Genomic DNA, 12,418 nt, shown 5'->3' with positions numbered 1-12,418 from the left:
TGGCATGTTACAATTGTCATCGGCCACGTTGTCCCCAATGGCACTTACTGCATTTATATGTGAACTAGAGAAAACGTAAAGAACATGTGCTTAAATTAAAGTAAATATAGAGAGGATACGTGTATGTTGCATAGCCTCTGTTAAAATGAAAGTATTCTGTCGATTTTTTGCAACGCAAAGCAAAAAGTGTTCAAACTGATCCTGGTATCCCCTACCTAACCTGATAGCCTACATGGTAGATCCTATTAGCCTACCAGTTTGGAAGCCGGGAATAACACGTAGTAGTCAAGAGGATACTCAGAAATGAAGACAATGTGCGAAGATTATTCCACTATTGTTCCACGACTTCCTGTCGGATAAGTGGATATAATGGTTTCTCGCAACTCACTGGTGCTACGAACCTGATGACCTTTGAAGTGGTAGCCCAGTGGCAACTGAGAGGCCAAAAACACGGGATTTGTTCTCGAATGAAAAAATTACTGTAAATGATACAAATTCTAAATAAGACAATCAAATATCAAAATTAGGCTACTCGCAGGCCTATGCGCTCTTTAAGTGTGCTTAACATAAAGCTCACTGCAACATGGGCTTCTGAGGGCGAATAGCCTAATTCATGAATCTTGCACATCAGTGTACTGATTTTATAATTTGAATCTTTCTGCATTCTGAACATTTTACACTGAATTAATGGCACACACCGTCCCGTTAAGGATGTGGCCTGCACATCCTTCCTGACTGTGTTGCTGTTGTTGACTGTGAGACGCAGCGGTGAAAGTGGACCGCTGAATTGCGTTTCCCTGGATATCTTCTCCCACTCTATACATAAGTCCCCAATCTCAAAGACGGATTTTACAGAACAGCACATGCATATGAGAATTCACTGTTAATGAATTGCATTGGTTTAAATCGGAGGATATAGCTTTGAAGAACTATGTGTGCCTTTGTTGGAAGAACTACATTATTTATACAGCTATTTTTTGTCCACATTTCTTTTAGATAATTGAATTCATGAATATATAACCTATAACCTATAACCTCTCAGTAATTCACTCAAACGATTTTTCCCTTTAATTGTAGTTTTTATTATCATTTAACTATATGCTACTAAATGCATCTATAGTGCACTTTGACATGTCAGACTGCTGCAACTTGTTGTAAAGGCTCAAATATGTTGGTTTTTTTCAGTTTTTTCTTTGTTTTCCTTTTCTCCCTAATTACTCAGTGGTTAACCTTTAAAATCCTTATCATTACAATAATTTCATAATGACCGTGCACCACAGATCTGTGGGCATGTATAACAGCTGAAGAGGCCTGCAGAACGAATGTATTAGAAAACGCTGAAAACCACAAGCCATTGTTGAGCTGTCGACGGAAGCTGAATGATGGCTTGTCAAGGTTGTTTTAGTATTTGATTTCTCTGTTAACTTCAAAGTCACCAATCAAAGGGACAGCGTCAGGCTGTGTGAGAAATGGAAGTACGGGGCTGGGGATCTGAGCAGGGTGTTAGCGACCCAGTCAAGCATAGCAAGTGCTGACCCAGCCAACGGGTGAATTCCAGAGAAGGAAGCTGGCGGCTCTGCGAAATCCCTCCCTGTGTTGAGGGTTGTCGAAAAGGGATCGCTTTGGCATTTCACTGTGATGGATGGGATGAGAAGTGGATTGACAATGGTTTGGGTCAGAGAAGCCCAAAGGCAAAGTGGACGACAAAAGTGCAGAAAAAGATATCTTTCAGAGTTACACTTAAAGGTCTGTTGCTGAGAGGGAATGTGTCGTTTGGTAAATGATTGGGCCACTGTCTGAATGAGCTTGCGTCGAGAAACTAATTGTTTTAGCAAAATGCACACAATGACGCAGACGGTGGCCAGGTGAGCAAATATTCAGCGCCCCCTACTGCTAACCTCTGCTATTTTATCTTGAGAACGCACTGGGTGTTACCATTCTGTCAGTTAACAGATAACTTATTACATCCAGTGGGTAATGCAAGAATCTTGTATGTGGGATTAATATGAATTATTTTAACGACAAAGTTTTACACAAAGACATACCTACAATAACTCATAGGAATATAATACCTCTGGTTACCTTCATAGCCTACAGCAACCTGTCGAGACTTTAAACCCGTTTAGCTTCAAATAATGTAGCTACTCTTTCTCTGTAGCAAGTAAAATAGGTCAAAATACACATTGGTAAACAGAATTTTGATCACTCGATTTATTTGTGATCGCTAAATAATTACTATAAACCACAGCAAGTTTGACACCCAACTTTCAAAACTGGCTATTATTGGATTTATATTCAAAATTTCAAGTATAAATGTATACCAGTACAGCGGATTGAAAGTGTCAGTCAAAAGACAAACTCTTTTGTTGTATTAATTTATCAGCCAGATATCTCTGATTTGTGAAGGCAGTTTATAGCCTTTTATTGATGAGGCCGTGTGTAGGCTACTACAGAATGCTTATAGGTTAAGCTGATTTTAAAAGGGAAAGGGAATATTGTTCATATGCACATACTAGGCATTGTTGAGGCGTAGGTGTTGAACGAAAGAATGCAATTTTAAACAATTTTGTTCAGAAATAAAATGTCCGTAATTATGTCAAATTCACAGGTTTACCGAACTCTGAATATTAGAGTTTTTTTTTTTTTTTTTACTGAAGTCGACCTATAGCCAAAGTAATGTGATACAGAAAGAAAACTAATCCATACAATACACACAACACGAGTTCAGGAAGTGTGCGTTCAACTGAAACCTTAGCAGTGCACCTAATTCAAATAGACAAAATATGGGGTCCAAAAACAAGAGGTTTTGTGGCTCAACTTGCCCCATGTTAGGTAAGCTGGCTGGGTTGCTTGAGCCATCTCAGAAAATAAACTATTATATAATTATAAATAATTAAATCTGCCATTCTGTTGGTTTTATTGGTGTTCATGAAAGAAACATTAGGCCTACAACTAATTTGTCCACAGCTCTGAAACCTGAAGATGGTTTGACATAAGTCTCTAGGATTAAGTAATAGACATCTTACATTAAAAATTGTATTCTTTTGAGGTACCTTCACAGATTATTTGTTTTTCACTTTCAGTGTAGACTCTGAACTATGTTTGGCATGATTGCTACGTTTTTAGTCCATAAACATAATTTAAACACCAGCATGTATGAATATCCGTATAATTGCAAACTTTGCCAATTACTTGAACACTGACACGTCATCCAAGGAGGTGAACTAAATCTAGGGCTACAAGCACATGACTATAGAGCCCTTATCTGTTCTTCCTTCTGTAATTACGTGGCACGACCGCTGTTATGCTACATCTGACATATGAAACATAGCGTCAGTTATTCATTGTTAGGATGCAACACTAAATAAACACCAAATATTTGACTTAACTTAATGTAAACTGGTGGTTCATCTTAGCCCCAAAGCTCTGGCTCATTTTGCCCCACAGCCACCCTCAGTGTTTAGTCTAGCAACCCAGAGCTGCATTTTTAATTCACTCGCATGTTTTTACACACTGCCAGTTCATCAACATATCTGATAGAACTGTTTTTAACGGAGATAAATTACTTTTAATGTGAGACTGATTATACCTGAACATTTTTTACTTTTTTGCGACAAAAATATACTCACGACTTCACTCATCGTTCTTTCTGCCCCAGCCAGATGAACATGGAGAATGATAAACTTAATTTAGGGTCATGACAAAAATTGTGTATGGTTGCCCAACTTGCCCAGATATAGGTGGTGGGTCAACTTACTCATTGGCTCACCTTACCCCACTCTCCCTTACCTCCACCTCCAAAGTGATATATTTGACTTGTATGGTCTTAAAAATTCATCACTACATCGTAAGTGATTCGGCTGGGGAAAAAAAATGCCTTCTTGCCATTTCTCAGCAATGCCTGGCACACAACATATGCTACTGATCTCAAAGATCTGGAGAAAAAGCCTATGGCTACAGTTGGGGCACTAATCATTTCAAGATTTGAGAGCTGTTACGCATGGAATTGATTAGGCAATGAATCCGATGACACCACTAATATGCATTCCGACTCCACCACCTTAAAGGTATTGGCTTCAAGAAGCGTGTTTTAAAAGATTCATACCATGATAATCAGATGATATGGGCTAATCGTCATTTTAAAAGAAGCTCTCGTTTAAGTCATTCTTCCGCTGATAAAAATACACTACAGGACTTTTAACAGGCTGCATGCCTATTTCAGTGTGGCTCAAATGTTTTCAAGCCGTTAAACTTTAGTCAGGCTTCCTAGTTTTCATTTTGTATAATTGTATGTGATTACGTCAGTTTTAGATTTGGGGGCCAAATTACGATAACAGTCCATTTTATTTTCACTTTACCAATTAAAGGCATCGAACTGTAGCCCACACTAACCACTGTCGGGTGGTCTAATAAAAAATGATAGAATTATGAGAACAGCCAGGTTCGAAACAATAAACAGTTTACCATATGCCGTACAGCTGTTTTTCCAGTACATTTTAGGACGAACCATCCGGCAGGGGGCAGTAAGGAAAGACATCCTTCGCTGCTATACCAGCAACACGCCAGTCGAGGCCTTCTCTCGACTCTGAAGGCGCCAACAAAGCGGAGCCAGTTAAGGCGATGAAGAGTTGGTCTTCAGACCTTTAACATTAGTTCATTATTAAGTATTCATTTTGGAGATGCAGTTGGTTTATTTAAGTCAAAATTCTTCATATCTACATTAAGCACAAAATATAGCACAGTAAATGTCTTCAACAGCTTGACAAGTTGGACAATTTTTCTTGAAATAAGGGATAGCAATATCTGTAAAAAAAAAAACACTGCTGCTAATATATGCTTTATAGACTCTGTTCACCCTTTTCGGAGTATACAATGATATACGGAAAGACAACAACTGCACGTATCATACACAATCAGGTGGGAAAAGACAACGATTCATTACTAAAGGATGACATTTAATTTTCTATCACAATTCACACAAGGCACTATTTTCCAAATAGAGATTCATCCGCTATTGGGTAATGGAGATGATGACTTCTGAGCATTTTACGCTGGCTGATACTTTTCAACCCTCTCCAGTAGAGTCTCAGAATAACCTGGGGAGTAGTACCTGTGAACACAATTTATCATCATTTCACAATGGCATGGACCTTAGAGAAAACTGTAAAAATTAACCATATAAAACATTAAACATATACATCCATGTACAGCATGGTATTGCATTAATGTTATGCATGTACTGATTTGAATTGAGTGTTCAGTGTATTCTTATTTTGCTGGATACACCCTTATTGAATTCATTATACATAACAGTGAGTTAAGTTGCAGATGCTGATTGTTACAGCGCTTGCAATCCGTCATACGCAATGACAGAACCGTTAGCCACACACCTGACTATCTCCTCTGGGTAGCAGTTGTTTATGGAGTTGATGTACTCCTGCAGAGGGGAGCCTGGATCTGCTTTGATCTCCTGCACTTTCTTCAGCCCCCCGCTGGTCACAAACAGGCGCCTGGCCTTGCTGTCATGAGGGAGAACCTGCAGAGAACCAAGAACAACAGTTAAATCTTTAAGTCTGGTTCCTTCCACAGTTCAGTGCAGTTCACAACAGTTTACCACATAAAGGGAAACACTGCGTCTACAGCTTTGTCTCCATTTAAAACATCCTATAATGTAATCATCAGATGCAATCAAGGGATGTTATCAGCCTGGTTACGCGTGATATTATAGAGCATAAACTGCAGGCGGAAAGGTCTCCGCCTATTATCTTGCATGGGTGCCATTGCCCTGCAGTGTGCAGTAGGCTACCTTGCTGAACTGGCAGACGACGTGTTTGAGGATGTTGCTAGGAGCGTCGTACAGCAGAGGCTCCAGCGCGGGCAGATGGGTGCACTTCTGCAGGATGCTCTTCAGAGCTTTCTTTGCCTGTGTGTGGAGGAAGACGGGGCAGGGTGGTGCAGTTTAACGATTTGCTGGAGGTGTTATCTTTTTCACACTCGCAGTTTCAGTGTGCGAGTGTGATCGCACCTAATGTTGCCACCAAACTTGTGTGATTCCCCCACTGGTTTCAATCATGAGTTCCCATTACTGAAATCTACTGGGAGTACTCTGTGATCCATTAATCATTCAGCAATGAAAGAAATCCAAAAAGCCAAACTAATTTTCATCTTGCAAAATACATATGAGTACTAAATGAGCACTTTCTTTCACTTCCGAAAGAGATTACCAAAATACAGCAGAGAACAAACCTAAACCATTTTCTGCACACAAAGAAAGCTACAAAGCTGATAGACAAAAAAGTTAAATGTCTACATAATGAAACCATCTTCAAGGTCATTCCCTGGCAATAGGCTATGTAGTCTGATAAAGACCTTGCTGGTCAAGACACTGCAGTATCTATAATTACATGAGCTTACAAACTCAGTGTTTGTACCTTAACCTGCAGGTCCTCTGAGCTCTCCATGTCCATGTAGAGCACTAGCAGCTTGGGTAGCACGTTGACCCCTGCCACGGCGCGGGCATGCTCAGGGGTGTGCCTGCCGATCTGCCCCAGAGACCAGGCCGTGGCAGCCCTGACGTGGTCCTCCGACTCCTCGGACAGGCAGATGGCCAACTGGGGCACCCCCTACCAGCGCCACACACACACACACACAAACACACACAAACACACAGAGCATGGAGGAGTGGGAGGGAGGAAAAGGGCAAACTCAGTTTCAAAAGAGCAGAGAAATGTTTTCTCTGTCGTACTGGTTAGAGAGCTCCGACAGAGTCAGGATGCCACTAGATACTGAGGATGCGACCACAAAGCAACAGATACACAAAAAGAGAGTGCAAAAGAGAGCAGCAGAAAGCACAGACGAAGACACTGTTCACTTATAAAATATGAAACCTTGTGGTTTAAGTGATTAAACTACACTTTAAAATCTGAATACTGGCATTTTTGTGTTATTAGGCTATCAGAATTTTAAGACATTTTCTTTCTAAATGTCTCCATATAAACTGCCATGAAAATAAAGGCAGCTCAGCTAAAGCAGATGTTTTATGGAGAAAATACTCTGATCCTAACCTAAACATCTCCTGTTTGTGTTTAGTGAGGTTCCTAATGTATGACATTTAGCTTGCAGGGCAATTTCATATAACTATACTTCCCCTTCATTTTGACTGAATCAAAAAGATACTCGCCTCACCAAAGACTGCACTTCGTGTTTACATACAAAATGCAGTATTTCCAGGACGAACTTACATATGTTCACAATTATTTGATTAAGTTGTGGGTCTTTTTTGGCTCCAAACTGAATAGAGATGACCACAGACTTTGAATCAAATTACATGTAATGTATTTTCTGCATTTGTACAATCACGGAAAAGAGGGGCTTAAAATGTCTCCATAAGCTGAAAATAATACCGAATACATCTAAGTGTTTAGCTAAAAATTTAAAAACAGTTCCTGTATAGCTCATGTATTTTAGTCATGAGCTATGAGTCATGAGTCAAAGCAGTGATAAATGTGATTTAAAAAAAGAGTTGAACCAAATTTGTTTATTCACAAGGTTTCAAAAAAGGTTTCAACAAAGACGCTCATCATTGCAGGGATGTAATTGCCTCTCAGTGTAAAAACTGAATGTACCTGACAGTCGCATGGTAAGCAGAATTGCTTTCAGCGCGAATTGGACTAACCTTGGACAAGATGACAGCCATGGCAAGGTTCTCAGCGTGTGCTGCCACATATCCCAGCATCATAATGCCGGGCAGACGCATGGCCCCCTTGCAGTCCCCGAGGTAATCGATGACAGCTGCTACACCGCCAGAGTTCACGATCATCTGGGACAGCTGATTGGGAAACAACAGACCCATGTGCACAGCACACACTCAGACAAGGACAACAGACACAGCACTCAGGGAGAGAGACAGAGAGAGAGAGAGACAAAACAGATCCCAGCTAGACAGCAGAACTGTAAAACTGTGTGATGTGATGCATGAGTGCTTTGCAAGGTTGTTCCTTTTTTATGTGTGTCTGCGCTTTGATAAATAACAGATACGGATGGTCTTGTTTACAGCACAGGAACAAAGCAGGCGCTTGTACGCGTTGCTGTAACACACTCCCTCTCATCAAGTCTGCTCTGAGCCAGGGCTATGGGGGAACAGTTCCAACCCTCTCCTGATTCCACGCTGTGGTGCTGCACGGAGCTTTGTAGAGCGGCTGCCTACCTCGGGTGTGTGCTTGGCGATCTCGCGCATCAGTGTGGTGACGTTCTTCCTCACATACTCGTCCGGGTCCCGGAGGCAGGCCAGCACAGCGGGGAAGATCTCAGCCTCCACCACCAGCTCGGCCAGATCCACTGAGTGCTTGGAGATTTGGCTCAGGGCTGAGAACACTTGTCTCTGTGGGACGAGACAACACGATGGTTGGAACAATCACACAAACATTTTCAGTCAATTAAGAGTTCAGACACCACAGTTTTGTGGTAAAGTACGCTTACTTGGAAGAGCAGTTCTGTGTTCAGTTTGGGTTAGGGATGTACTGCACGTGGTGGAGTTGTTTCAACAATATACTAATATACTATACAATAATATATAAACTTTTATGTATTTAAAATTGTACAGGACAAAAACATTTCAAAATCTCTGTCTTTAAACACATCTATATAATGTGCTAAAGCAAACAAATAATAAACAAAATGTGTCTATGACTTGATATCCGATCAAAGCTGACCTTGAGTTTGGCATCAGGGTTTAGGATCATCTGGGCCAAGTGAGCGATGGCTCCAGTGTCCACCACGGTCTGGGCGAGCTCGGGGGAGTGCTTGGCGATGTCACTGAGGGCAGAGGCAGCGATGCGCTTCAGAGCGATCTCGGGCTCCTGGATGCAGAGCACCAGCAAAGGCACGGCCCCAGCATCCACCACTGCCTGAGATAACTCTGAATGTAGAACAGGAAGGCGAGAGATAGAGGGGCTCAGGAAGGTTTGATTCAAAAAATTCAGCTTAGGGGGGGGGGCACTGTGGCACAAACAGTAGCCCCGACCGCATTCGGGCTTGACGCCCATGGAGGACACGGGTTTGAATCTGGCCCAGTGTAATTTCTCCTGTCCACTCCCCACCTCTTCTCCCTCTCATTTCCTGTCCCACTCTTCACTGATCTAGCAATTAAAGGCATAAAAAGCCTCAAAACAAATCTTTAAAAAAATTATCCTATGATGTGACATGTACTTAGGCATTTTGGCCACACACAAATATTGCACTACTGTCTAACTAATACCATACTAACTAACTAAAAATATGCAAAAAGGAGTATGGTGTTTAAACTGAATAAAGTAGTGGATTAAAAAACAAGGAGCTCAATTTGACAAATACAACACAGGAGGCTACTGGGATTTTTCTCAAGAGTTGCGTTCATACCTCCATTGTGACGAGCGATGTAGCCAAGCGCCCATGATGCAGCCTCTTTAACCCCGGGGTCAAACTCCTCCAGAGAAATTACTAGAGCCTCCAGAGCCCCGCAATCCACCACAGCCTGGGCCAGTTCCGGCGAATGCCTGGCCACGGCTCGCAGTACGAAAGCAGCCGCCTTCTTGTAAAACCTCTGTAAACGAAGAGGAGAAGCATGAGAGAGAGGGATGGTGTCAGATTCGCACAGGGTCATATGCAAACTAATAGAGGAAAGCCATCAAAAAAATGGCTGTGCATCGTAGAAGCCAGGTGTGCAGAATTTTGCCCTTCCAAATTGAAGTCAGCCTCGTGCCATTGGGGAGGATTTGCAAGAGTATGGGTAATTGGCAGTTGTAAAGTGAAAGAAAATAGCTAAACATGAAGTGGGGGATGGGCACTATGGAGGGAGCAGAGAGAGGACAGTATTAGAAAAAGAGAAGGGGGGGGGGGATTCATTCATTGATTTTTTTCCCCCAGTTCAAAACGTCAAGCCATAGTTTTGACAAGAATGTCTGGTTAGCAGTGAAAAAGCTGCACATGGGAAAATAGGCTGAGACAGAACAAAAGCATCTGAGTGACAAGCACCCCACTCCTGTTAAGGGGACTCTCAGTCGCTGGAGTGTTAAGAGACAAAACTGGGGCAAAAACTCCTTCAAAAGGGACTAGAGCCAAGATATACTGCATCTGTGAATAACAGTGACAGTTTTTTTTTTTTTTGCTTAACCGAGATCAGGACTAAAAGGGAATCTCAAATATAAATCTCATCATCTACATTAACTCTCATATGAAGAAGACTTTGGTAAATATAAAATGTGGTAAAACTACTATTTTCCCCAAGCCATTATCATTGAACACCAGTATGAAATTTCAATTTCCAGTTTTAGCTAAAAAAAATTACACTGGTGCACATTTCCCAAATATCTATAAACAATCAATGTTCCTTCTAAAGTAAAAGAACAGATTCGACTACATATTGTGAGTAGCCTGGTTCAGTTGAAAAGATTTGACACCGAACATCACAAAAGCACCTCAGCCTACTGTAACTGAACACCAGCCCTGGAAGGTTTGACTGAGAAAAAGTCTTACATTCTGCTCAGCCAAGGAGTACACGAGCTGTGGGAGAATGTCTCCCTTCACGATTGCCTCAGCCAGGTCATCGTTGTAGTTGGCAAGCCTTCCAAGCGCAAGTGCTGCTGTCTGCTGAATAGTTGGGACCACGTCCAACAGAAGAGGCCTCAAAAGGGACATTACACCTAAGCCAAATAAAGTAAGAATTTAGGATTGGGGAGAGAAGGCAAAAGTCCTGGGTCTACCTGCATGAATTCAGCGCCAGGTTTCAGTGCTGGTTTGTTGGTTTATTAGAGATACGTGGTGATAAACAGAAGGAAATCTTAGTGTCTTGGTAAAACTGTAGGTATTACTAACACAATATAATGAGTCTACTTAAAAAACAAAATAGACTTGAGTGTGCAAATAATGGATACATGGCTGTAAATGATTTTAAAGAAGTTAACGTTAACAAGAAAATCAGAAAAACACTGTCTCCAAAGGCTGCCCGGACATAATAAAGATATAATAACTATAAATAACAAGGCAATATGACAGGGGTCCACTGTGGACAATAGCCAAGCTACTGGTCTGGATAGCAAATTACCAACGTTACTCACCCGCATTTTGTAAAGTTTCAATATTTTGCGGTCTTGTTGCAAGCTCCGCAACTGTCTGCACGAACTGTGTCCTCGACTTCTGGTACGACTCAAAAACTAAGAAGAAATTAGCTGTATTACGATAAATATATTATACAAGCATTGACATCTGTCACAAGGAAATCCTGCAACCACATCTCTGACCAAAAAAAGATATCGATATCGATATGATCTAGCTATCGTAATCTGACGTTAGCACTTCATACTTTAGCTGAATAGCCTCTTACAGTCGAGCTATTTTATTCACACAGCTTACCCTGCAAAACCTGCCGTTGGCTCATATTTGCACAAACATTCGGCGTAATCAGTTAAATTACAGAACCGACTGTAAAATATGTTTAAAGTCCTTTAGTGAAAGGACAGGTTAAAATGCCCCCAACTCGATGTTGTGGTGTTTAGTTTGTCTTCGGCGTTTTGACGTTGCCTCGGTAACCAACCGGAAGTGTACCTTCCATTAGGCTTCTATTTTGTCCTCTATGCATTCACACGACTAGTATTTCGCTGACTTTACATGTAGTCCAATAGACTTGGTGTACTGACCGACGATCTCAAATGATTATGTTTTACATGTTTGCCAGGCGTTTTAGCGAAGTGGAAGTGTATATTTTCGTAGTTGCCCCCCTTCGCTGAGAGGGAAGCATGCAGCTGTTCACAGGTCGTTACAACCGCAGCCAACTTGCTTCTGCCTTTTCAAAGAAAGCTATTTGTAAATTTTGGAAATACACTACTAGCATGAGTGTATGAGAAGCTCATTGTCCATTTCAAAATCAATGTTTAAATGATTTTTCTCATCGCCAATGTCTGACTGTTTCCCGTGGCGGCACAGTGATTGTAACATTGTTACATTGTTACATTCACTAATAGATTCCATCCGCAAGAATGTTATACATTTAATAAATGTATGTTGTTTCAACAAGCCGTCTGGGTGTGATCCGAACGCTTCTACAAGGCTTTTGCAGGTTAGAACCATTCGAGCACTTAGAAGTTGTTGTTTGACTATTTTCATGCATTATTAGACATCACAGCTTAAATGATCAAGTGACTATCAATAAGGAAAATCGTCGGAATACTGGTACATAAGTAGCCTAAACTGTTTTGAAACTGATAACAAAAATTAAAGAAGGCAGTATCTGGGAATTGGGTATTGACAAACAAAAGTAAAGAGTCCCATAGCTTCTGTTGGAATGTTTGAATTTAAAATATTTTACCAATCCAAATCACAGTTTGGCCTTAGCACAGTAACGTTTATTTAAGGTAAAGATGGGTTGAAAGAAAACTAACATGGC

At 41.1% G+C, this 12,418-nt stretch overlaps 1 protein-coding gene across 1 annotated transcript; it reads right to left on the bottom strand.

The window, feature by feature from the left end:
* Positions 1 to 4,671: 4,671 nt before the first annotated feature.
* spag6 (sperm associated antigen 6) lies at positions 4,672 to 11,551 on the bottom strand. Its single transcript, XM_012833263.3, has 11 exons — positions 11,389 to 11,551; positions 11,094 to 11,189; positions 10,513 to 10,679; positions 9,397 to 9,580; positions 8,712 to 8,917; positions 8,207 to 8,380; positions 7,676 to 7,828; positions 6,432 to 6,623; positions 5,807 to 5,923; positions 5,391 to 5,536; positions 4,672 to 5,110 (listed from the first exon to the last, which is right to left on the bottom strand). Exons 1-11 carry the CDS (start codon positions 11,411 to 11,413, stop codon positions 5,047 to 5,049), a joined length of 1,524 nt encoding a protein of 507 aa, XP_012688717.1. The 5' UTR covers positions 11,414 to 11,551; the 3' UTR covers positions 4,672 to 5,046.
* Positions 11,552 to 12,418: the final 867 nt, after the last annotated feature.

This window comes from Clupea harengus, chromosome 17 (genome assembly GCF_900700415.2).
Source record: "Clupea harengus chromosome 17, Ch_v2.0.2, whole genome shotgun sequence".
Lineage (NCBI taxonomy): Eukaryota > Metazoa > Chordata > Actinopteri > Clupeiformes > Clupeidae > Clupea > Clupea harengus.
Note: the sequence above shows the minus strand (reverse complement) of the source record. Positions and strands in the feature narration are given on the sequence as shown.